The sequence below is a fragment of the Falco cherrug genome, chromosome 7 (genome assembly GCF_023634085.1).
Source record: "Falco cherrug isolate bFalChe1 chromosome 7, bFalChe1.pri, whole genome shotgun sequence".
Lineage (NCBI taxonomy): Eukaryota > Metazoa > Chordata > Aves > Falconiformes > Falconidae > Falco > Falco cherrug.
The window spans coordinates 59,962,168-59,989,004 of NC_073703.1; the positions used below are offsets into that span (position 1 = coordinate 59,962,168).

Sequence of the window (26,837 nt, forward strand, 5' to 3'; positions counted from 1 at the left end):
CAACAAGACCAAAGTAACAAGGACACAGACCAAGCTATAGCAAGCAGCCTATCAAAACACATCAGAGGAGATTTTGGAGTGCAAACTTCACAAAAGCAATTCAGTGGTACTGCCTTGACTTCAGTTTCCAGATGTGCCTCACTTTTTCTTCCCTCTCCAGTCCTAGTACTACCTTAAGTATCACACCCCTACACACTCTGGATGAGGCGGATGGACTTTGTTATTTAGTATCTACTCTCTAAGAGGCTAAAAGTTCAGTGAATTTGTGCTTTCAATATATCTGTTAGCTAGAAAGCATTGCTATATTATAGAAAGAAAAGAGAAAGACAAAACTCATCTGACTCAGGAAATCTAGGAACAATTAAGTAAAATTATGGCATTCTTTAATCTATAAACTTCACTTCCTCAAGCATACTTTACAATAGCTAATACATGTAATGCTTTTGTCATTATTTTGCTGTAAGAAACATATACATTATCCCATTTTTGTTAGTAAAGGCTTCCAAATTAGGTATCTTTGTTGAATCAGTATGAACAATTACTTTGAGCACTTCTGATGAATAAGGACATACAATTACTTTGAGCACTTCTGATGAATAAGGACATAAAACACATACTCATTTCACAAAGCAGTCTCAGTCATCCTTCTATTTAATAGGATTGGCATCACCAGTACAGATGAGTGAAATTCTTTCTTACACTGTTATCTACCAAACCATTTAAGTACATTAATGCTTAGAAATGAAGGGGAAGAGGTAAAAAAAAAAAAACAAAAAACCAAAGACAACTGCCCCCAACATTTGCAAGCCAGTACTGTACCCAGGATATAATTTTTTTTTTTTTCAAAATTCAATCATATGAGTGTAAGGTCCATTTGTATCCAGTTTTAACACCTGCCTGTTTCCATATGTGCCGTGCTTGACGAGAACGCCAGCTTCCATGCATTTGGCATTGGCAGCCAGCTCTTTTTCACACAAAGTCACAAACTGAGAATAAAGTTCCAGTCCCTTTTCTTTTTCAATGTTTGCATGGTACTGCATCTTTCTCCCCTTTGGTTTACCACCTAGGGTAGCTTGTGGTATGATTAGCACATCCCCTGGTAAATCAAGAACAGAAACGTACTCGCCGTTTTCATTTTCACTTAACTTAACATTCAACAGCATATTGACTGCAAATAAAAATAAAGGTAAGAGTTAGTGTAACTGAAATAAATTAAACAGGACCTAATATAACATCATAAACAAAATTCTGAAATATTGTGATGCACAAACAACTATTCAAATAAAAGAAACTGCTTATTAATGAAATGAAACAAGGACAGTCAATAAATATTATTAACCAACTAAGATATACGAGTATTGTGAAGAATGTGAAGGATATTTATATGTCTATTTCTATTATAATATATATTATATATACATACACACACAGTATGTCTAAAGAGTTCCTTTGGGGGGAAGTGGTTGGCTGTCTGAAATACTGAAGTTTTTTCTAGTTGGACACCCCCAAAGGAACCCCAGATCCAATCAGTGACCTTAACTTAATTGCCTGATACTCAGATAGGCAACATCTGCACAACACTACACATTGCAGGAGATAACACCATCTTCAGTGCACTTTGGAGAAGTTTCTGCCCTGACTGTCTTCATTCAGCAGGACCCAGCGCTGACCTGGGCTGCAGCCACAGCTCAGCAGTTTGGTCTCAAGTGGAGGGAGTGCCCTTCAGAGCTCCCCTTTGAGACACGCAGGTGCCAGCTTGTCTTTTGAAAGAGGAAATGGGTAGGAAGGTCAGAGATGCAATGTGGTCTATAAGCCAGAATATATAAACTTGCAAATAGAACAGATGAATTTATGATACTATATTTTCCAACGTTTCTATAACAAATCAAATAATTCCCCCAAACGTCCAACTCTCTAAAAGCTGTGAGAATACTAGTCATGCCTCCAAAAACATAGAAGTTTAATGTGGTTTGAAGCAAAAGGAGCTGAGTTGTGATTCAGAAACCAAACCCACTCATTTAAACAGTTTCAAAATATATTTAGGAAAAAATATTCTCTAAGACACACACTTTAGAAGGATGGTTGTAGTTGAATCTCCTAATAGGAAACAGAGCTTTCTTTTTCTGGCCTGTTTCAGCTGCCACACAGCTGAAAAGGTCATTACTCTCAAGTAGCACTCTCACGAAACTCTCACAAGCATGAAATCAATTTCCGTATCACAGCTTTAAATACACCCAAAGATTTCAACTTAGTTTAGCATCACAGAAAGCCTGTTCCCTCCAAGACCAAGAGAGAAGCCCCCAGGAGCTGCTCTCAGCATTTGCAGTAGCACCCATGCTTGTGCACTGCCAGGTCTTTCTGCTGGTCCCAGCAAGTAGCCTGAAATAAGACTACTGTTACACAACCTTTTGCAAAACCACTAATATCAGCTAGCCACAGAAAAGAAAAGGGGAACTTTTATCTGGAATATGTGGCATCATAGAATTTCCCAGGTGATCCAGTGCTACTGATGGTGGAAAAGAGGGAGAAGAAACGAAATAGAAGTAAAAAAGAAATCAAAACCAAACCAAAACACCTCTATCCAAAACAACAGTGGGTGAAGACAGAAATCACTAACGTTTGACCTTATCCCCAGCATCTTCTCCACTTTGATGTAAATGTTAAAGTGCATGTGGAGAAGAGGGAAAGCACTGCAGACATTCTGAACCAGAAAACTGCGCTTGAAATGCTAACTGTATATAGTAAGACTGAAATGAGATGGGAAGGACGCTGTTTAGTCATCCACCCAACTCCCTCTACTGGCTATAGTTACAAACAGCCTGCACATACAGTGAGATCAAGTGTTTAAAATACTTCTCAAATCAAACCATGAATTATTTCAAAACAGTTTCCTCTAAATTCAGTTCTGTCCTGGACTGAACCTCTTGCCTGATACACACAATATGTCAAACAGCAGGTGTAGCGCTTTCTCTGTTTGCTAGAATGTTATGATCATAGGAATTGATTTTCTGACATTGATCATGAGCAGACAGACAGAGTGAGACGTATGGACAACTGTCAAAAGAAACAAGATCAACTAAGCTTTCTTTCAGCCAGGTGATTGATTTGGAATGATGCTATCTGATTATTTTTTTTTTTACTTGTCCAAATGGCTGTTGCCTTCTCTGCTTCTACTGCTTTTCTTTTTTTCAAGCAATACAAGAATTTGTAAGGATTATTTCATACCGATTTTTGGAACAAGATCCTCATCAGCACCTTTGAAGAAGCATATGTAGACAACAAGCCCTCTCTGGATCTATGAAAGATTACAGAAAACTGTGTCAATGTTTCTCATTGTCCACCATGCACACTTACCCTTAAAACTGGTACAAAAAATGACAAAATTACACAACAAAAAAACTTCTGATAGTAGCCTTAGTTATTTAATATAGCTTCAGAAATCAAGCTTACACACCACACTGAGGAAGCTTTGCGATATATACTGATTGTCTGCACAATGCTTCTACATAGAATTAAGCCAATTTATCAGCTTCGTGTGAAGACAACTTCGGTTAGAATGTACAATATGCAGTATCAACATAGACAAGGTGATGAGATGAGTTAGTGTACTTAAATTCAGCACAGGAAATAACGTAAACTTTTTTACCATCAAACATACAGAAAAAATAATTTTCAGTGTGGATTATGTATTTATTTCCAATTATGAAACATGAAAACCAGATGAAAAACATGACAGGATTTGTCAGTGAGCTGTATGATATTTTGATGTTAAAAGTAATCTAGTACAAGCTAATTCTGAACAGTCTATCAATTAAATTGGTCGTCATATTTAAATCTTTAAATATGATGAGCAACAACTATGAAGTTGTTCAGAATATTATACAGTTGATCAAAATATTATCTATCAGTTTGGCTGAATTTTTTTTGATGAAATGGGACCCTTCCCCTGATTTCTATAAAGGATATGCCACTGCTTTAGAGGTTCAGAGAGCCTACTTGTAAAGAACTACCTGTTTGAGGGAAGGAGGAGGAAAAAGGCACAAGAACATTCTTGTGTAGCTTAGTTCACAAGGAATGTGTGTGCAAAAACCTGTGCTTTACTGAGACAAACTGATAGGCTCTGCACCCAACAGCAATTATGTCTCATGCACAAGTATACCTGAATGATTTAATTTTTCAGGAAAAAAAGCAGCATACAATATCCACAGCCATAAAGTATCTACAAAACCCTCACCACTGCTTTGTCAAGAAAAAGTATCTTTGTATTTTTGTTAGAAGAAAAATAGATGTCAGCTTATGGAATACCACCTAAGAGATGCTAACTAGACTGGGGCAGAAAGGAGTCATTAATGTTGATGTTATCAAAGCAAAAGGATAAGAAATGTGAATAGTTTCTTAAAAATACCTTTTTTAAAAACTTTTTCATCACTGTTATTTATTTTGCCTTTCCCCTTTTCTTTAGAAGATAAAGGTTTGTGATGAAGAAAACTTAGCTATACACATGAGATTTTATTCCTTTGTTATTGCAGAGATTAAACAAAATGCTAAGGGCAATGGCTGAGAAGAGCTATGCCTTCTCAACTGTTCTTCTAGTTACCAGCTTCTGGAAAAAGAGAATGCACTGTGCAGCCAAAACGTCACATGCTGAGAACTTCCCAATGGCTCCTTTCAAAACTCATTTTGACCACTGCAGAGTATTATACAGATTCCCAAATGACTGCCCTTTCTCGTAAACACCGTAAGAAATGTGGATGGCTTGAACCTCAAGTAACATTTCAAATCATCTAATCAAATAAGGGAGAGAAATGCAAGGTGCCAGAAGGTAGATATCCTTACATGCTTAGTTAAGTATTTTTACCAGAAGCAGACCAGCATCGGGATATTAATAGAGAACAACAATGCACACATACCTACTAATAAAAATGTTTGTGATAAAATAGGCCAAATGCATTTGCATTGCATGTATCTGACCACTGCATTAGAAATAAGTGGCTCTCTAATATAGCAGTCATAACAGGAAATCATTCTGAGATTTGTGACAATGGTTTTTGCAGTTTCTCATACAGTAGTAACAATACTCTGCAAGCAGCTTATTTAGAAAGACAAAAAGGTAAAGTGACATTTGCAAGTCCTAAGGCCAGATAGCTAAAGGTTAAGTAAAAACATTCAGCATTTTTCCAGCCTCTCTCATGATTTGATGCCTATTTTTGAATATACTTTTTAACACAAGACATACGTATTGGGGCAAATTAGAAGGACAGGAAGTTAAATTTAAAAGAAAATAATTCTGAGACAAGTTAAAGCTGCTAGAGGATGCTTCTATTTACATTGCATGTTTTTAACCTTCTAGAATACTTTTCAACTATGTTATACTAGAAGACTATTCAACTATTTGTAAGGTAAAACTTTCGCTTTCAACTATGACTGAAAAGTGATTGAACACCATTTTCAACACACATGTAACCATGTTTCAACATCTTGTTATATTGTATTTTTTCTTTAGTTTTTTTAATTGAATAGAAGATGTAAAATTGAATGCAATTTCACAAGCTAACCTAATAATAATGCATGTGAGTCCTCTGATCATGTATCAATCAGTGTTTCCGGTGACCTAAGACTTGTGCTTGTCACCACTGTTAAGGGTCAGGAAGGTGTAAATCTTTTGAACCAAAGCAAAAACACTGCCATTGCTGAATGTCCTCTCTAACCTATCGAAGCCTAGTTAACTGCTATTCAGAGCTATATTTAATACAGGAAAAATCAAGCAAAATAACATGATAAAGAAGGTCATAAATTCAACACGCTCATGTGCAAACAGCCACTGCAAGGAACTTACATAGTGTGAGGCAGGCAGTTGTGCAGGGAAACTGTGCTCTATGCAGACTTACTATTATCAGTAAAATGCCTACATAAATAAATCAGCAAAGCAAGTTACTTTGCAACACTGGCATTTACTGTACAACTGTCCTAAGTAATCATCACACCAGGCAACCTGCATCACGGAGGGCTGAAGTACCCAGACCCTGAGGCCATACAGCCAGCCTTAGCAACGCTGCCTCCAAACGCTGCTTTTTAGCTCTTTCGGAGGAAAAACAAATAACTCACTCCTTCCCCACCCTCCTTACTAAATACCCTCATCCGAACTATGCAGGACTTTGTTAGCAAATCTCAAATATATTCTGCCAAATGTTATCTTCTCTCAACCCTACCTTTTCTGCCCCGCCCCCCCAAATACAATGCAAGTAAAAACGAAAATGGAAACACTCTGTAATCCTTAGGAAGCCACTTTGTGAAACTAACTTATATAAATTATTCTTTGACACTTCCATTTCAAGTTCAGATTTGCTATCGCGTGAGAAAATTTCTTTATATTTCTTACAATCATCTGCAGCAAAGAGAGATTACATTATCTGAGGTCACTGAACAAGTCTGTGCCTGGTACTTTGCACCTCTTTTTGCTATCTTAACCAGAAAACAAATCAAGGGAAAGAAGATAAGGGAAAGACAGTTTCCATTGCCTAAGGTGTAGGCACTTACACTTTTTTAGCTGAATATTCATTTTATGTTTCTTTTCTCCTATAGTTATGAAATACACCAAATCTCACCTGATTTCTCCCCTGCCTTTAAAAGGAGAATTCCTTTTTTTTTTCCTCCTAAGTATTTTGCTGTATACATAAACCTTTTATGGATGCTATCTAACCAACATGTCTCCATAAATAAGACACCCCATCCTCAGTAATCCTCAATAAGCTAGAAAAAGTCAATCATGAAAACACAACGAAAGCAGCGATTCATGTATAGATATAAAGTATACTCTTAACCTTTTCCAAGATAAAGAGCATCCTCTCTCAAGTTCCTGAAGTACCTAGAGGGGTCTCTTAAAGCTCAGGAACTATTCAAAGCCACCTATTTAACGTGCTTTTTATAGTACACTAGAAATTTCTCAAGGTGAGGACCTACTTTAAGTTGTTAATAGAACATCAGGAACACACTGGGTTATGTAAATAATAGTTTACGAGGTCTGTATTTTTTCATTTGTGCATTGACATGCATATATAGGGAGTAACATCACCCTACCAGAGTATGACAGCAGCAAAGATTCCTTCCAGTGACCTCTAAAATAGTCATACTAAAGAAATTAAAAACCTCCCATAGTATTTTGCTGCATGGTAACTTGGTTCTGTTAAAACAGATTTCTCTTAAAAAGCCCCAGGTACCCAGGAAAGATTTCTAAGTACCCATGACAAATATTAGTTAAAGTTCATGTCTGAAAAATATCTGTTGCTAGGACCACCCAAATCTCTTGCAGATTCTTTTAGTGTTATCTATTACTTTCCTAGTGAGATTGGTTAAGCCATTTAAAACTACAAATAAGATACATAAACAGTATAATCACCCTGTAGTCGTTAGTCTTGCTATCTCTAAACCGTAACATATGCCTCTTTCTGGATAGTTTAAAAGACAGCCAGCAAAATGACATTTCTGGTTTTAGTTACTAGATCTACAATTACTTCCGAGACTAGCAAGCTAGAAATAGGAGAATTCTCCTATAGTTAATTCATGCTGTGCTGAGCAACTTTCACTATAACCTTACACCGAGAGGCTAATAATGCAATACATGCAGAAGCTGAATGCAGTATCTGTGAGATGACACACATTTCCCACGAGCAAAATACTCTGGTTTCCCAGACCCTGCTGCAGAAACTGGGTCTTATGGATCCACCTGCCTTTTCTGAACAAGGAGAGAGATGTTTTAAGAACAATGTGAAAGTCAAACAGTGGAAACACCTAGGGACAGAGGGTTTGTTTTTTTTTAAATACCCTCTCTTCAGTTGTTGAATGGACTCATCGGCCCTTTAAACAAACTAGAAATTTTTAAAAGTTATATAACTGACTTTATTTAGCCCCTTCTGTTGTAGTGGTCTTTAAGGACAAAAAGACAAAAGCTAAAAACCCCAAGGGCTACGCAGCTGACCCCTGCACTGAGGGGTTATTGTAGTGCAGGTCACCCACGAAGGGGCCGGAGCCTGGCAGCCCTCACGGCCCTAGGGCTGCGCCCCCCCCGCTGACAGAGGGCTCCGGGAGGGGGGACATCACCCTTCCCTCGAGCTGCGCGGGGGGGGGGGGGGGGTCGACATCCTACCTTTCATTTTTGGTTAGCGGTCTGCAAACGACCCAAACAGAACAGCACTACTGCTGCCAGCGTCCCATTGTTCTACCAGGCCTTCTCCAAGCGGACACTATCCCACAACTAACTAACTAACTCCCTCCCTCCCTCCCTCCCCCCCGCGGAGCCTGCGGCGGCTCTGAGTGTGCCTAAGGGCGGGCAGGTGCTGCACCGCCAGACTACAGGGAGGGCCGGGCCGCAGGTACAGCCACCGAGTCAGACCGGGACCCCCCGCAGCTCCGCGGGGGTTTCCGCGGGGGTTACGCGTCCCACCCCGCCTGGGCCTGGGCCTGGGCCAGGGCCGGCACCTCCGCGCCCGCTCCCTCCCCCCGCCGGCGCTTGCGCAGGAGACTGAGCGTTGTCCCGCGGCCCGCAGCAGCACCAGGCCGCGGCCCCCGCCCCGCCGCGGGAGGAAGGGGCCACACGGAGCTGCCGGCGGCCCGCGGCAGACGTTACCTCCACCCACTCGGCCTCGGAGCCGCCCTCGGGCGGCTTCACCTGCAGCCGGGCGGACGCGCACTGCTGCAGCAGCGCCCGAGCCCGTGCCGCCGCCATGGCGGGCCCGCACTGCCTGGGGGCGGGGGCGGGCGGGCGCCGCGCTGGGGCCGGGCGCTGCCGGCGGGACTCCGGGTAGCGCTCCCCTGCACCGCGGGCCGCTCTGTCGGTGCCCGGTGGGGCGAGGTGCTCCGTTCCCGGGAGCCCGCGGTGGCGAAGGGCGCGGCACAGGGCCGGGCGCCGGGGCGCCGGCGGGCGCAGCCGGTCGGGGCTGGGGGGGGGCGGCGGGGAGGCAGCGGCCCTGCGGGCTTTTCAAAGGAGCTGGTGTGACGGGCAAGCGGTAAAGAAAGGCCTTGCTGTAAGCGTTAAGAGAAACTCAGAAAGGCGCTATCACTTTTGCCGAAGGGAAAACGGGGCTCGGTGACCCCTAAGGGGCGGGGGGCGGTGACAGCTTTGGAACAGAATAAAGTATTGCTGCAGCTCGGTGGAATGCCCCGCAGCTAGCGGGAAGCGGGGTTGTGTGGGGTTTTTTTTTGGATGAGAAATGAAAAATCTACTTCTGGTGGGGGAATACTGCATGCTTGGGGTAAGCATAGCATGCTGTATATAGTGTGAAAATCATTAGTCTGAATATTGTTGCTTGCTTCTTTAAAAACAAGTAATGTTTGTGTTTCAGGTGACTGAGATGAACCCATTGAGTTGGAGCATTTCTCATCAATGCTGCTGCTTTGGAGCAGAGGGAACAGAAAATAGCAGAGTTAAAAGGGATCTGGATAGCTAGGGATCAAAATCATGATTGAAAAAAAGAAAGTGCATAGTTCTGAAGTGAGATCCCATTGCTGATGGGTGAAGTTAAAAGTATTGGAGTGGCCTCTGCTATGATCTTCCAAGTTTTTGGCTACGTACCCAGATACTCATTGAATAGCTCTGGTATTACAGAAGAGCTGTGCTTTCCTCCCCGCTGTGAATTCTGACCGATAGCAGTTTTGAATAACACTGGCTTCAGCAAAGTTAGGATAGAGTGATGCAGAATTCAGTGTCTCATTCTGAATTCATTTCAAGACTGAAGATTTTATTTCTACAACCATATTTAAAAAAATAAAAGGCTGTAATACACAGCAGTGTGGGTAAGAAGCCAATTCTATTACTTGGCCTCAATCATAAGAGTAAGATTACTGACGATCACTCTTGCACAGCAAGGGGCAACATACACTCATGAATAGCTGTGTTACACGTAGGCATATATTTGGCTTCTGTCTGTTATTTTCAAATAACATTCTTTCTTGCATGAGTGCTCAGTGAAGTTGCTCTTCCCAAAGCAAACCTTTATGGAGGAAGAGGAGATTGCACTAGGTGGTTAGTGCATAAACCAGCTCATTTTTGTTACCTGTAGGCTATGATTAAGTATGAACTGGTTTTGTTTAAACTCAGCTATTTTATTTAAAATACCTTCTGTTCATTTACTCTAAAGCCGTATCCCCAGACTCATTAGGAAGAGTTTAATGAGGTAGAAATCCATTGAAAATAAGTTTTTTTCCTGTATATATTTGTGGTATAGATTGATTGTTAAGGAAAATGGATTATAGTACAGTCTGAGCAGATCATGTAAGCAGATTATAAAGGGATATTAATATACAAGGATATTGATTGTTCTTTGTTTCAGTGTCATTGCTTACACCAGGATTTGATGGAGAACATTTATTCAGGTGCAAGTTTCAACACAAATGCCTGTGAAACAGTGTATAGAAAAAGTGGTTTGACATCATTGTCTATTCATGGATTCTTGGTGGAACTATGTCACATTTTCCTTGGGAGGCCAAATTAATTTTGTTGTAATGCATCTTGAATTTTTTGAATCTTATTGACCCATAGTTAGGTCAGGGGCCTCTCTTTGTATGCCAAAGAATGATACAAAATTTGTTGGTTAAATTTTAGACAAGAGTTTGGATTTAATAGTAGGTTTTACATAGAAAAGAACCTCCTGACATCTAAAGAATATGTCCATGTGTAAAATATATTGATATTTTTATCAGTTACTATATAAAGACATTTTTCTGCATGTTTTGGATTTGACAGCTGTCCCAGGTTATTTCTTGAATCCTCTGTGCCTGTTGTCAACAGAGCAGAGAGAAGCTATTTTGAGAATGGTATCCAGAAGACACTTTTCTGATTGTTTTTACATCAGTTCTCTTTCAGAGGGGCAGATGGCAGTATGAAACATTTCTCACAAATTTCAGTGGACCTGTGTTTTTCCTTACCCTTTGTGTGAATGGTCATGCATATTTCATGTACATTTAATGGAATGAATCCTTTTGTGAAGAGGGGGGTGGGTGCTGGGAGCTCTGCCTCTCTGGGTACTTGGCTTTCTCCCATTTTATTAGAGGATGAAATGCTAGAGGTCTTTCAGTACCAAAATGATAAATGATCTCAAGTGGTCTTGAATTCTTCCCTAAGGGTGAAATTTTTTTTTTTTGTTAGTAGTAAGTTGGTGTAGCATACGGTTTGGCAGGGTCAGTAGTTGACTATAACTTTGAAGGGACAAGATGCATCTTGGATGTTATTCCTTTGTTTACAGCGTCTGAAACCATGATCAAAGGTCTTTCAAGCAGCTATCACATCAGCAGAGTTGCCCCTAGGTAGTGTCATCTGTTTTGAAGAGAAACTGTACAAAGCTGCAGTGGCACTTAGATAGCAAAGATACAAAATAGGTTGCTGGTAAGGGTTATATCTTGGTAGAACTGCTTCTTGTGGGACAGACTTAGCTGAAAGGCTGCAGAGTGTCAAGGGAAGAATTTCATTTAAAGTTTCATTTTTTCTATTGCAGTAGTCTCTTCCCACACATACAAAGATTTTTTTTTTTAAAAAAAAAAAAGGTGTGGAGGGAAGAGAAGACAAGTAATGGGGCATATATAAGGAAAGAGTGAGTCTCAGTTAACTCACTTAGAACCATTTTAGTAAGGAATCACAAATGGATGCCACTATGCTGTGAAGGGTGGGACCGAACCGATGGACTCTGCTGTGATAGCTGTTGGAGGCTGTTGTCAGAAGATTCATTATGAGTTGGCCTGAAAAGTGGAATTTGCAGCAATGAATTACAAATTTCCATCACAAGATAAAGAAAATTCCACAAAATTTTTTGTATCCTGGGATTAATGTTTAAATAAAGTACGTTTTTTGATTTGGCCATGCTGAAACAACAGATCAGTTCCAGGAGGAAAGAAGAAAAGATTATTGTGTATCTTTAGTATAAGATATTAAAATTGCTACAAGACAGCTCAGAATTATAGTGTGGGGTTTTTTTAAGTGATATTTACAATCTACCCTGACCTGAGCCAAGTCCTTTTGTTTTCTGTTGGATGATGATCCCTTTTTCTACTTTTTTGTTCCTAGTTTACTTACTTTGCTTGGTTTTGAGCTACTTAGCCTACTTGTGCTATCTGTGATGAGCTATCTGTCTCTTTGTATTTGGCAATTATTTTTTTTTAAGCCTGTTTCTCACTCTAGTTCAAGACCTAAATAAACTTTTGTCTTTTTACAGTTTCAGAATTGCTAGCTGAAATGCTGATTAGCTGGAAGAGAAAAGATATCGCTGAACAGTGATGTGGGTGTAGAGAGGATGTAGTGGTGGTGATAGATCATTTTATAGTCTAAGTAGCAGACGCATGATGACTGTATTTAGTACTGACTTCTCTCTTAAAGTGCTGTCCAGACACAAAGGTTTGGAGTATGTCTGCCTCCCAGCCATCATCTTCCTTCCATTCCATTCCATTCCATGAATGTCAGAATCGTTTCCAGTGAAGTCTGGTATTCCTGTTGTGGAAGAGTAATCTTGTGATTTAAGCAGTTGATTTCAAGCGTGTTTAAAGTATGCAGCAAAAATTAAATACACTATTAAGAATAAATTAGTGTTTTGTTTAGTCCTTCATACAAGTAGAGGTACTGAAATGTGTTAGAGTAATCAAAAGTTAATTAAATTCCTGAACAGAATAACACATTCAGTGTGAAGGCTGTGTCAGGTACATTTACAGCTTTTCGAAGTGAGAAGCAGAAATTTGGCTCTATTGGAAAAACAGGTAGCCAGCTAAAGACGTGCAATCTGCTTGCTAACCATGATTGCCTAAAGGAAATAACACTATTAATCATAGTTTCTTTCTCTGCTGGTGTCAGGCATGTTCATTTGTCTGTGACACTTAACTACTGTATTTTTCCCTGCTTAGGTGTCTCCTGTTGGAAACGTTTGCATCATTGACAGTAATGTTAAAAGGACTTCTGTATCCTGCTCCAATGAAATCAAGAGAGCAGTGGGAGTAGCCTACCTACAGTATGTACCATAGGGTCTAATCGTAACACCTCATACTGATTAGGAGCGATCCAATTTTTTTTTCACAGAACTGAGCTGAGCTAATAGGCTATAGTCCTGAACCTTTCTGGTACACAGCCAACCTTGAGTTAGAACACAACTCTCAATTCTGGAATCCAGGGGGAGGTTGTGCAGAGCCACCAAACTGACTCCAGGAGGAGTCCCTCCTCACAGGTAAGCAGTTTCTGCTCTTGTCAAGGAATCATACTGCCAGCCAGATCCAGGCTAATCCCTGCAGGCATATTCAAATGTGTATGGACTTGATTCCCTGGTCTCCTGAGTCTGTGATCTGGGTTCTACACAGCAGGAATGCATGGAAACAACTTGAATGTGGGACAGTAACTGAAGTAGTGGTGAGGGGAAAAAGCCCCCACCCAGCTATAAAAAGCTATTCTTACAATCAGGAGGCCTGGAGCAAACAGGGATTAGTGGGAGTGCTGAATGAGAGTCTGCAGCTGTACAGGTTGTTTGGTGACCCTGAGCAAGCTCTGAATACCTGCTCAGGCCAGCTTTGATCAGTGAAACTCTGCTTTAGCATCTCGTGTTCCATACGGAGCTGCTGACCACATATCTGCGTGGAGCCTGACACTGCTCTGGTACTATGGTAGGTGGCGGTTCTCCTTTGCTTCAAGCCATGGAGCGGGTCCATGCCTGACTGGTCTAGATGGGTCTTGCAAACTGGGCTCTTCCTAGTGGAGGAGGTACTTAGACCAGACCCTGTGGAATACAGGTCCTACATTCTTTAGGTCCTGTGTAGGTTGGTTTGGTGCAGACCCAAGGTGACTCCACCAACTGTGTGCTGTGCTCCACAGCCCCTGTATTACTTATCTCCATTATGCTGGATATTGTCCTTGACTCCTGCCACGTAAAGGAATTAAAATCTGTTCTCTTCCCCAGGTGTTGCTGCATCACTGCTCTCTTCACCTCATAAACACTTGCAATAGCAATTAGTACTACAGAGGTGTGGGGTTTTTGTTAGTTAATCCCATTTTTTTTCATTTTCAATGAGAAATTCTGATGGTAATGTGAGGACGTTGCAATAGACAAAAATGCATCAATCAATATCTTCTAGGAGCTGGAGCCTGAGTTCCCATGTTTTTAACAGATGCCATACGTAAAATTAACAGTACTGGCATAAAACCTCACGTTATTATTAAAAATGTACATGGATCAAGACACTGCTCTTTCTGCTCCTTTCACAAACAGTATGAAAGGCCATTTATTATTCTCTATGTACCTGGAGGACTCCTTGCCTCCAGTTACTGTTGAGTGTGTAGGCATAATCAGGCTTCATGTCTTTTTTTTTTTGCATTTCTATGGATGACGTTCAAAGTAAAACTCTTACCACAACTTCAGGCCAAATGCTTTCTCCTTGAGCATATCATTTTTTTCCCCTCAGGCATACTGATCCTTAGCCAGTCAGGAAAGCATGCACACAAATGATAGGTCATTAGGAAATTCTCTGAATAGTAAACCTCTGAAGTCATCCCAAGTGCTATTTGCCATGCGTCATGGTAAAAATGGGTGTTTGAGAAGGCACTAATTATATGCTTGGTCTGTCATTTTATCAGTTGTTGGAGCTGTTGTTCCCAGAACACAGCAACCTCTTGCAGCATAGTTCAACAAGATTGCCAGAGCTCAACGAGCCAAGCAGGGTTGACAGATTTTGGCATTTTTTACCTCCTTTCGCTGTAAGAACATTGCAACTCAAATGGGTATCTCAGTTTGCCATAGCTTTTCTTAAAAGTATATTTTGGGAACTCATTCCCCTTAAAAAATGGCAACTCTAGGACTTTCATTTACCATCAGCCTTTAGTTTTTGATCGTTTGTTTCAGTTAATACAAGAGTGTATATATAATCCTCTCATGATTTTAACCAACATAAATAGAAGGTGATCTTGTTTCCCCTCAGATCTTGTGGGAAAAAAAGCAGATGTTTAATGCAGTGAGCTAAATCACAGAAGACTGTAAATTCTAATGAATATTCATGGAGTCAAATAAGATAATAGACCACGTGTCAAGAAATAATGTGGCTTCCTGCTATGACTTCCAGCATGGCTTAACATGTTTCAAAGAGCTTCCAGCATCAAGAATTGTTTTTTAATATTTAATTTGCACACTTTCTTAAAGCACAGATTTTTTTAATATGTATTTCTGAACTCATTTGGGATTATATTATTACTTTATTATTTGATACTTCATGAGCACTGCAATGATGAAAGGGAGATTTTTCACATAATCTTCCATTGTTGTGTTTTTTTTAAACTGCCAAAGGGTCACAGTTTCTTTCTTTTACAATAGATGCTAAACAGCTGCTACAGAGTGGAAGTAAAGCACTTTATCTTCAATATTTGATGTTCTAACAGAGTAGACAAATGGTATTTGGTAAAACTTTTTCTTAAAGAGCTTTTTATTTTACAGACAATTCTTGGAACTGCTAGAGACTTACATTTTCATGAATAACTGGGTAAAACAATTACTTTAACTTGGGATATTCTAATATTCATTGCAGATATTTAATTTTTCCCTGGATACTCTGTTGCCCATAGGATAAAGGATAATTGTGCCGTCTTAGTGGCAGTCTGAGTGAGGGCCACATGCAGAATAAAATACCCTTAATTTTGGTGCCCACAAATAAATTCTAGAACAAATGAGAGATATTTTAGCTCTTGTTGCAGAAAACACAGATCTAACTAATGCACTCTGGAGCTTAGAGTATGATTGGCTCACCTTCAGGTGAACTTCTAGGCTACATCTGTACTAGGAAGTTAATCAATTGCAGGAAATATTGTAGGACACTGCAAGTCATCTTTACTTTTAATGATTCCTGACATACTTTTGGCCAGGGCTTACTCACTAACAAAAGACTTCTGGTTCTGGTTCAGCAGTTAAGAGCCCATTCTCAAGAGGTGGGTTGCACAACCTACTTTGCAAACCTTTCTCTAATAACTTTCATAAGTCCTAAGTGTGAGCTATGACCAGGGGAGGTTTAGATTGGGTATTAGGAAAAATTTCTTCACTGTAAGAGTGGATAAGCATTGGAACAGGCTGCCCAGGGAGGTGGTGGAATCACCATCCCTGGAGATATTTAAAAAACATGTAGATGTGGTGCTCAGGGACATGGTTTAGCGGTGGACTTGGCAGTCCTGGGTTAACAGTTGGACTTGATGATCTCAAAGGTCTTTTCCAACCTGCATGATTCTGTGATATTTCCTCATGTCAAAGTTTAAAATCGGCATTTTAAAAGGTAACAGTGCAGTTCTTTAGCAGCAGTAATTACAAGAATGCAAATTACATTTATTTCTGTGACAGAGTTGCGTTTTCGACCTTATTTCGACCTTCAAAGATCCATATGCCAAGAGCTTTCATGAAGAATTCACTAGAAAACTACCTTCCTCTGAACCAATTACAATAAGAAACCTAGTTACTTTGTTCTAGGGAGCCATGAACCCAATCTCTCTTCATGCCCAGGGAGCTGAAATGGAAAAGAAAGCAAAGATAAATTCTCCGAATTGAGAGGAACTCGCTCAGCTTCTTGTAAAAGTTAAACTGCAAAGGTGCTCCGCTTAAGGCTGTTCTTCCCTTGGTCTAAGCTTCCTATAAAGGAGAAAATAGGCAAGAAAACATGCTCTGTGGTCTCTGTGCTGGGAACATCAGTTGGCGCTATTCTGTCTAAACCAGCCTGCTGTTTGACGTAACACAATGTTAACAGAATTAAAAAGCTGGGGCGCTGTGTATCTCTCTTTTTTTGAGGTAAATCAGGAATAGTAACACTTCAGCATAGGAGATCAGAAATCAAGAACTTGAGATTATATTCCTGGATCAGCCTCTGGCTCAATGTGAAACCCTGAAGAAGAGTTACTTTCCTTCGTAGTTGAGGATCGTACAGAGGATTGCATTCCAAGTATCAGCTGCTCTGGCTCCACTGTGGTGGACTGTCTCACAGTTTTACATGACAGTGCTTTAAATGGTATGCAGGCACAAGAGTTGTTCATAGATCAAATTTATTTTCAGCTGAGCGTGGTCCTTGCACACTGAAACACTTTGGAGCAGGTTACTGCTGGCATAATTGTGTAAGTGGTCCATACACACCCAAAGGACATTTGAGTCCTCCTGAAATATCTTGTGCTACTAATGTACTAGGAATTATGAGATAAACACTGAATGGCCACAGAGCAAAACTGAACTGGTCTGGAACACAACGTACATTTGAAAAGTAATTACTAAATACCAAAACCACTAAAGTTCATGTAATATCTCAATCAGACTCATTGGTGAAATAAGATTAATTTGCTCTACAGACTCATTTAGGCTCAAGGTTCTGATGTTAACGAAAATGCTCCTTGTAAAGCATAAACTCATTATTGAGAAAAATGAATGAAGAGAGAATAAAAATTATTTCAGAAACTGAAATGGTGACTGAATGCCATTATGACTCAAGACCAGTGGTGTCAAATGCTTTACAGAAGCTTTTAGGACAGTGACCATCTTTTTTATGCTGTATTTGTACAATGTCCAATACAACAGGGCTTTTTCTGCCCCTGGAACTCTTATCATTGCAATTTATCTCCATTACTGGGGAAAAAAAACCCAACAAAAAAAACATTAAGAAAAAGAAAGGAAAGAAGAAAGAAAATGCTGGTCTTGCTTCAATGTTTGTAAAATATATGCCAAACATTAGGAATACTTTTAAAAAAAATCAAAACCTTTGTTTTTCTCTTTTCTTCAAGTATGGAAATACTATTAAATGGAGTTAATTCCATTCATTCAAGGAATATATCAGGTACGTAAGAAAAATTATGTGGCTTTGTTACTGAAGGGCATATTCAACAAAATAAATCTCTTCATTCTCTGCACCACTTGCTTAAGGATGGAAAAATTGCTGTAATACCGGCTGCATCTTCACTGTGATGTGACTGTTACTATAGTAAGCAATATTAACCTGAAGAACTTGATGACTGACTTTAGAAGAACCGAGCGATAATTTAAATAAGGTTTTCATCTCTTCTTGACTGTGAAGGACTGCACTGATTAAAATGTCCACACGAAAGCAATATACAAACTAAATTGGGCTCAACACTGCCAGACCTTCTTCCTCATTTAGCAAAACAGAACTATAGGAGACAATTTCTGTCTCAGTTTAACATTTGGCAAAATATTCATATAGGATGAAGCTATTTTTATGGTCTTATATTTATTGAAAATATTAATACACATGATAAGGAAAAAATTATTACTGTTTCTCAGATGTGTTCACTGTGCTTGTTAAGGTGTTGCAGTTTCAAGTATTGCCATGTATAACGAACAAAATTTGCTTCTTAAACAAGGTTGTATTCCATATGAAAACACAGGTAAGCCTCGCTTGTTTTGAATGGATATTTGAAATCAGAACTTCTTAAAATCCCCTGGGTCAAATTTATTTTGCAAAGCCTCAATATCAGTGATGTCAGCCTTGGTGTCTAAACCTAGCAGGAAAAAGATGTAAGAAGTGAAATTCTAGTGAATGATAGAGAGGCAATAGCATGAGACATAAGGACTCTCCTTATACATGGTTGCAGCTGTTTTCTCCTCTCATGCCTGAAATTCCCTACTTACATGTTTTGACATATGCCTTACTGATACAGCAGAAGCTTGTTACCCCCAGGTATGACAACAAGCCAAGGTGTATGAGCTCTGCCAAGCCAATGCTGGTCTGTACAGGACCCGATCACATGTCTCAGCAATAAGTAAAATAACCTGGAAGTTACTTTAACTTACATTATGGAGCATAGCAAAGATAAAGAACTCACACTGGTCAGCATTTTGGCTTGGTTTATTTTGCAGCCTCATCTAGTTTGTCAGCCCCACGGGAGAATGATTGGCAAGAACCATGAGAGCAGCTCTAGCTTGGTCTCAGAGCTGGCAAAGGGAGGAGGTGGCAGCCATCCTGAGACACAGTGCACGGGCTGAGCCAAGAGAACGCTAATGAGTGCAAGGCTCAGAAACAGGGCAGAGCAGAAGGGTCCCTGCACACACAGTTGTTGGGTAAGAGCACAAGAAGTCAGAGAAGATTACACCACCCCACCCCCCGCCCCCCAAATAGGCTTAGCTATAAAAAAGCTTGGGAACAACTGCTCCAGTTTAAGATGGCATGGAAAAAAGGGAATGTGATGACCCCAGGTGTCCTCCTTGCTTTCCAGCAGTCTGAGGCTCAGATAGAAGCAGAATCTCTCTAACTTTTAAAAGGCAATCATGGTGAAAGTTTTCCTGGCTTCTGCAAAAGTGCCACAACTTCCATAAATCTTTTATACTATATAACAATTTATGGATGATTATATAGTAATTTAATGTATTAATCTATATTTCTTAATTGTACAACATCAGCCTTGTTGTCCATCCCAAGAGCTTTGATAACTGGCCTAAAACTTAACTACCTTAGACTTCCTTTCTTCATGAATAATTATCACTATGTGAACAAAAAAGATAAAAAGCAACATTTAAACCTTATTTATCATAAACGTGCCAGGGCTGGCTGACCAGCCAGTGAAAAAAACCCAGAATTAGTGACCTCCATGCCATACACACTTGCCCTGGTACGCCTCTGTGGCCAAAGATTACAGGCCTGGTTGTGAAGCTAAAATGACCCCTTAGTTTTGAAGAACATTTCTTTAGCCTTTAATAAAATTTCTAGTTTAAATTTTGACCAAAATAGATGGCTCACATGAGTAAGCGTTTGCAGCATGTCCTTAACTTACTATATTATTAATATCATACTATGCAGACACTCAGAAATGAGACTAGAAACACAGGGCTCCATCAACCTTGAAAGCTTAGTCTTGATAATGTATTCTTTTTTTAGCTACTTACTTCCTACTGCACACAAATCAACCTAATTATCTACAAGTAATTTTTCAAATGTTAATTAATTTTTAAAATTTGGAGTCATTTGGCAACAAATCTCTCCTAGCTATACCTGGCCACCCTTAATTGATTTTGTGTGGAGAAAGAATACATTTAAATGCAAGAAAATCTAATTTCAGACGAAAATAAATTATATTTTTATCATGTTAGTGTTCAGGCTGAATAGCAATTTAAAGTCTTTGAAACATTTTCTTACACTTACTTAAAGAAAATATTAATTTGCATTAAAATTAAATAATGTGTCTTTCATTTCGCTGAACTATTGAGAAGTCTGGAGCAGAATTTTCTGAAAGATGTAGAGATTGCCATGGTTTCCATAAAGACTCCAATCTGGCAGTAAAATCTTTGTTAATTTTTGTTGCATTTTCCTAGACTCATATTTTAGCACCGTATGTGGACTGCAATGACATGTCAGGCAAACAGACCAATATGTTCAAACATTAAAATTTAAATAGGAAACTAAAAGCAATTATAAGAAGTGTATAATCCATAAAACTGTCTTCACAATTAGTAGAGATGGTAGACTACTACTCAATCAAACTGTAATCAGTGTATTCCATTATTAACAATGAAGGTATTTTGAAAATGCCTGCTTTGTTGGTAAGCAAATTTAATCCCTTTCTAATGGCCAAAATCTACTTCTTATATTCACATTTAATACAACCCACTGCCATATTAGCTCCCCTACTATTAACAAACGAGTGCTAAAATACACCATTAAAACTGAAAATACTGAGCATTATTCTTTCTTAGGTGACAGTTTGGAAAACTCCCTTACTTTTCTAAAAAGAATTTTTTTTGTGTGCTGTATCAGCTTTACAAAAAAACCCAAACCCTCAAAAATATGTGAGGTTGTTCCAGTCACTGTTAAAGCTGTTCTAAGAACCAAAGACTATATGATGGAACTTTTTTGCCATTTTCTTGACTTTGAAGGGATGGATATCTAAACTGTATGCCTACCAGTGATCACGTGGTACCGATTTAATTTCTGTGAGATGCACAGTATTTTGCACTTTTAACGTTGCCTCCAACTGCTCAAGGTAGAAAAAACAATTATGCAAATTTCTTGCAAGGCAGAAGATAAAATGGTTTCCTGAGGCAGTGAAAGAAAGATCCTTGAGGCAGATCTCTAGTATAGTTTCAAAATGAAGTGTCTCGTTGGTGTTCAGTATTCTTTTGCATTTTGGTCTGTCAGTAGGGTAAATTACTGGGAAAGTATTTGACCTCTTTAGGTTTTTGTGCTAGCTGTGCAAGATATATTCATGTGGGTTCAACAAAAGCAAGACGCTGAATGAGAATTACTTAAAGGATAGCAAAAAAAATTATTTTTATAGTTGTAATTTTTGTGTGGTAGCGCAGCACTGGAATAAACCTTTGAAAATGGTGATTTTTAACAAAATGCTTGATTAGTGCTTTTAATAATACAAGTCAAACCCCAACATTTAAAATAATCATGAAAATTCCTCTTACTGTGAAAGAGAGGAAATGATTATAATAATGCTTTGCTCTGATGTAAAATCCTCTCGTCCGTTATATCTTACAATGGATACCAACAAAAGGCACTATCTACACTGTATTTTATCCTTACAAACTAATGGCCTGAAACTGCCAAGATCTGAATGACTTCTATAATACCACTTGGATAAAAAAGGCCTATTCATGGAATTGTCAAGAGCAAATCGCATCAAACCGATCCCGTTTCCTTCCACAACATGGTCACAAGCCTTGTAGGTGGGAGAGAAGCAGATGATGATGTGTATCTCAAAGCTTTAAACAAATTTCACACAACATGAAGAACAGAAACACAGTTTTCATGAACCTTCTGTGGAGTGGGTGTGTAAACTGGAAAACCAAAACTATAACCAGAACAATTATCAGCGTTTCAATATTAGTATTATAGTAAAAAATACAGGGTGGCATCTGTCCCGGCTCCAGGTCTCTTTGTTCCTTTAATTAACGACCCAAACGATGAAATGGAATATATTTGTTCTATGTGCAGAGGGCACAAACCCAGGAGGGACCAAGCTCTTGACCAACCATTTTGCGGGCCAAGGTGTGAAGAGGCACCGAGAGGCTGAGGGAGCGCCGCAGTGAACACCACAAAACCCACCACGAGCCAGCGAGGACAGGTGCAACACTGCGAGGAGCAACCCCAAACCGATCCCTAACGCATACGGTCACCCAGGATTTTTCCCTTGGGTCCAGTTTTCTCACAGGAGCTGCTCTTCGGTGCTGCTGCCTCACAGTGCCACCGCTCGGCACTTTACCCGGGAAGGCCTTGGCCTGCTCCACCGAGGTTCTCTCTGCGCAACACCCTCCACCTCCAGGAACCTGTCGGCTCTACCCGGGGCGGCCCAGCCTCAGCCCCGCGGCCGGGGCTCCGGGCCTCCCGGGCTCGGCAGGGGCTGGCGCTCGGGCCGAGCGGGGGAGGGGAGGCCCAAGGCGGCGCAAGGGGCGGGCCGCGGCGCAGCCAGACGGCGCCATCTCAGCGCGCCCGGGCGGGGGGAGGCGCTGGCGGCGGCGGGTATGGGGGCTCCCGCCTGGCGCTGGGCGCTACGCGCCGCCCGCCTCCCCGTCGGCGGCGGGAGGGCTCCCACGGCGCCGCGGCGCGACCCGGGCTACGGGCTCGCCGCCCCGTTTGCCGACTCCGCGGTGAGTGAGGCGTGAGCTCTCCGCTGTGCGCCGGGTCCGTCCCGGGGCGGGAGGGGAGCGGGACGGCCGCGGAGGGTCGGGGTGTGTGTGCGCCTGGGCGGGAGCCGCGGCGCGGTGGGAGGCAGGAGGGCCGCCGTGGCCCGGAGCCGCCCGGGTGCCCCGGCGGGCTGCGTCCTGGCGCAGCCGGTTCGGCATCTGCCTTGCGGCGTGGGGATACGGTTGCTGCAGGGCATAGGAGTGGTGTGGGGCATCGGCCGGCCCGAGCAGAGGAAGGTGATGCCAGGACCCGAGCCCGTTCTGCGGCAGTAGCGTCGGGAGCAGCAGCACCGGGCCGCCCGGCAGCAGGTGGGACGCCGCTGTGGAGAGGCAGGCTCCGGGCTGTATCCCGCCCGTCCCGCTGCGGGGGCCCGCAGGGTGGCGGAGCGCTGCGGTGTGTCGCCTTCCGAAAGAGCTGCGAAGCGGGGCGTGCGCCCGTCAGCCGGCACTTGCTCTGTGCCTGTGACACGGCTGGGGGACACGCAGCCCTCTGCAAAGCTGCTTGTGCCTCACCGGCGCCTCAGCACCTGGGGTTTCCCTTTGCCGTTAGCCGTATTTGTCGTGCTTGAAGCAACTGTAACATAAAAGACCGCTGGGTCTAGCCTACTTTTTAAAGCTTCCGACTTTTTAAGTGGTGTTTCGGTTTAACATAAGCCCTTTTCTTTTTTTCATTCCAGTGTTAACATCCATAATACTTAACTGTCTAAACAAAATGCCCCCTGGGGTTATTTTCCAGCAGGCCCCCTGCCCTGGAGCAGGCCTTCCTGGGAGGGCCTGGGTTTGCACCAGCAGTGAAACTCTCAGTGCACAGTTGGGTTCTTCCCTGTCAGCTTTCTCTGTGAAAACTGAAGGTTGGTGCATACGCATTTGCTTGCTCTCTGTTTTTGTTAGTCCTCAGGCTCCAGGGATGAGGCTCTGAGGGACAAACGCGCCCGGATCCTGTCACGCGGGCTGCCGAAACAGAAGCCCATAGAAGGAGTTAAGCAGGTGGTGGTCTGTGCTTCTGGAAAAGGAGGAGTTGGAAAATCAACAACAGCAGGTAAGATTATTAATTTTTTTATTGTTTACTTTGCACATTTTGTAATACTTCATAAGGAATATTTGGGCACTTGATTCGTTACCTTCTAACTGAGTCTAACTAATCCCACTAACAAAGACCTTTGCCTCTGTCAAGTCCCATTGCAGCCATTGAGAATCTGCGTGGTTTTGGCTTCATATGAGTTGCAAATCGAGCAGGCAGTATTGAATTAGTATCTTCATAATACTGCAGCGCTGTCCTGGGACAGTCTGCTCTCTGAAGAGGAGATGCAAGCTGAGGTGGACAGGATCATACGCCCAGTGCAGTGATGCTGTTCCTCCTTCCCTAGCAGTGTAGGTGTGCCTGCACAATGCTCTTCTGTGCTATGTCAGCATAGTTAAGTGCTTTGTAAAGGATGCTAATATTTGGAAAGTTTAAAAATAGGTCTCCAATTTTGTCAACTAGTATAGGCATTTCATAAGCAAAAGGTGAAACAGTAGTTAGTTATAAATCATGCGAATTGATCACAGCCTGGTGAAGCACCTTGAACTCTTCTTCCAGGCCACCATTAGGTTTTGAATAATTTTTCTCTCAAAACTGTGCAGTCCATAGGTGGTAGAACAAGATAGTACATGGGTTACCAGTATTGCAGATTTTAAACAAAGATGATACTGAAGGTAAATCTCTTTGAAAAGATGTCTGTAGAGTGTTAGAAATTTGTTTTAAAGATCTCTTCCTTAGCATCTGGATTGGAAAAGAGTCATCCTTTAGTTGAATGTTGTCTGCTGTTCATCTCTATTTGCTGTGAATAACACATTGATGTAGCTCTTGATTTCTCATTTTGTGGTTTGTGTTACAGCCATGCTTGAAAAGAACTGTCTAATAAATACTAGAACAGACAAATAAGATATCAGTTGTGAGAGTAACTGTAGTAAAAAAAAAAGTAATGGAAAGTATTTTTTTCTCTACATATATGTGTATCCTATGTATAGGGTAGCATATATGTACAAAGACATGCAAATCAATCGATACTTGTATTTCTTAATGATCTACCTTTTAGTTGATGGTTATAATTCATATGGTGGTTGTTTCAGGTTACTGGAAATAGCAAATATCTGTTTTTAAATCAACAGTGTACAAAATGAGCATAATTTTAACAGGAAATTCAGATTATCGTCCTTATGTTTGCAAATGTGCTAATTTATATTCTGCTAACTAGCAACTGTATGTAATTTGTACATGTAGGATGACATACGTATAAATAATACTTAGATGTGGGAGTGCGTACCCATGCATTTAAAAATAAAAAAAAATCAAGGTTCAACAAGCATTAAATAAGAGAGTTGAGATGTAAATGAATCATTCAAATGTTGTTGTATTGGACAGGCTTTTGTTAATGAATGTGTTCATTTGTGATACTGAGAAGAAAAAGTAATTAGGTTTTTATTAAAAACAATAAATGTCATGGTTCAGATGAACAACTGAAGATCAGGTAACTTGTACGAACAAAAGTATTGCATGGCATCATTGCTGGATAACGTACTTAAAATTATGTTTCTCATGATGGAGGTTTGTGGGGAATATGTTTGCTGACAGCTCTGTTGGCTCATTATGAGAGCAGGAGTTTAAAAGGAAGGAAAATAGCACGCGTCTCATTCCTAAAGCACCATAGAAAATAACCTAAGTCTTATTGTCTGCATCTCTCTGAAGGGCTGTCAAGGCTCTTCGTATTCTTTCCCCCAGTGTGTTTATATTTCAATTACTCTGGTTCTCTGTTTTAGGACAAGTTGTTATGCATTCTGGTCAGGTTTGTCGGGGCCATTCCTTAACCTGTTGAATAACTCTGTTTGTTGCCTGCAGCTTTCATAGTGTTCTCTGTTGCTTCTAGCACTTTTTGGTCTTCTGAAATCATTGTAGTCAATGATTAAAATAAGAAAATATTTTTCAATGCATATTTAAATACTTTGGTTGCTTGTTGTTGGGTTTTTATGTTTACCTAGTGTAAGTGTTGGTGTGTTTGTTTTGTGTCTCTTTCCTGTCAAGTTTCTGTCTTTTACCAGCAGTCTGCTGCATTTACTCCATCTGGCCAAAGTTGTGGTTTGTGTTCGGGTTTTTTGTTTGGTTGGTTTGGGGTTTTTTTTTGTCTTTTCTGTCCCCCTTTCTTTGCCTTGCCCTGAAGATGAGAGTACTGTAGAAAATTGATCCTGGCATAAGAAGAGTTCCAAGTGTGGTCTTGAAATAAAAGGAGTTTCTAAGTTATTGAAACTCTTACTGTTTTCAGCTGTGGAAGTGGAATGAAATTAATGGCTGGCGTTCTTGCTCACGTTTTGTTAGTCCTGTGGTTTGAGGAAAGTAAAACTACTGATACTGCCAACTACCTTGGCCTTCAGACATTTTTAGCAAAGACCAATGAGCTGAGATTTTTCATTATTTTTCGGGAGAGCTTGTATATTTGACCATGTGTTGACTTTCTCAGTCTTACTAACTGTAGATTTTTTTTTTTTTTTTCTTGCATGCTCTTATTCTGCATGTAGGATGTACTATTATTGAAATTCAGCCTTTCAGGGTAGAGGCCAAAAGCCTTCCATTTGCCTGACCAACCCAGACACAAGTCTGGGCTTTGGCAAAGGCAGTAATGGTTTTGTTCATGGTTCGTTTCCAAGAAAATGTAGTCTTTTGATTCTGTGCCTTCTCTACATGTTAAAATATTCTGATAAATAGTCATAAACTGGTTATTCTATTTCTAAATGCCACTTACATTGACATGTAAGTATTGAAAGTTATTTTTCAGGGAGAGTTCATCTTGGTTATCTACAGGTATTTTATTGATGATGTAGATTGTCTCCATCCATGACATGGTTAATCTCAGCTGGCTCCGTACATGTCTGATTTTGGGCCAAGAAGTTCTACTTGTATTGTTAGCTCAGTGTTCTGAGAATTCAACTGTACTATTCCTAGGGCCAGTTCAGATTTGGGAGTTACAAAGTCCAAACTAATAAACCTTCTCAGATTTGTACTGATTTCAAGAAGACTAAGTTGGATCTCCCTGTGCATCACTCTTGGTACTGGTTGGCTTGTTTAGCATGGGCCAAGATACCATGGTAATTTTTCTTAGACCCTGTTGTGAAGTTTAAAAAAATTAGTATGAAAAAAAATTGTATTGAGTTTCTAGAATGTATCTGCTCTGCTCTTCTGTGCTCTTAGTTATG

The 26,837-nt window shown here is 40.7% G+C and overlaps 2 protein-coding genes and 1 long non-coding RNA gene across 8 annotated transcripts in view; 2 read left to right on the top strand and 1 right to left on the bottom strand.

Annotated features, from left to right (window-relative positions):
- Nucleotides 1–633: 633 nt before the first annotated feature.
- On the bottom strand, nucleotides 634–9,342 carry DTD2 (D-aminoacyl-tRNA deacylase 2). The gene is made up of 3 exons (XM_055715919.1): nucleotides 8,624–9,342; nucleotides 3,226–3,295; nucleotides 634–1,168 (listed from the first exon to the last, which is right to left on the bottom strand). The coding sequence occupies exons 1-3, from the start codon at nucleotides 8,720–8,722 to the stop codon at nucleotides 843–845; spliced, it is 495 nt and encodes a 164-aa protein (XP_055571894.1). The 5' UTR covers nucleotides 8,723–9,342; the 3' UTR covers nucleotides 634–842.
- LOC129736480 (uncharacterized) lies at nucleotides 8,727–11,514 on the top strand. Its single transcript, XR_008733132.1, has 2 exons — nucleotides 8,727–8,848; nucleotides 9,339–11,514. It is a non-coding gene; the product is annotated as an uncharacterized LOC129736480 (long non-coding RNA).
- Nucleotides 11,515–22,405: 10,891 nt separating this feature from the next.
- The window catches only part of NUBPL (NUBP iron-sulfur cluster assembly factor, mitochondrial), a 159,222-nt gene continuing 154,790 nt past the window's right edge, over nucleotides 22,406–26,837 (top strand). For 3 of the 6 annotated variants that reach the window (XR_008733128.1, XM_055715917.1, XM_055715915.1), the window contains exons 1-2: nucleotides 22,410–22,574; nucleotides 23,502–23,649. Coding sequence is in view for 5 of the 6 variants with exons in the window: in XM_055715917.1 (XP_055571892.1) it covers nucleotides 22,449–22,574; nucleotides 23,502–23,649 (274 nt within the window). In the remaining variant the exon portion in view is untranslated. Of the gene's footprint in view, nucleotides 22,575–23,501; nucleotides 23,650–26,837 lie in introns of all 6 variants that reach the window. The other 3 variants (XM_055715914.1, XM_055715918.1, XM_055715913.1) reach the window with 2 other exon arrangements.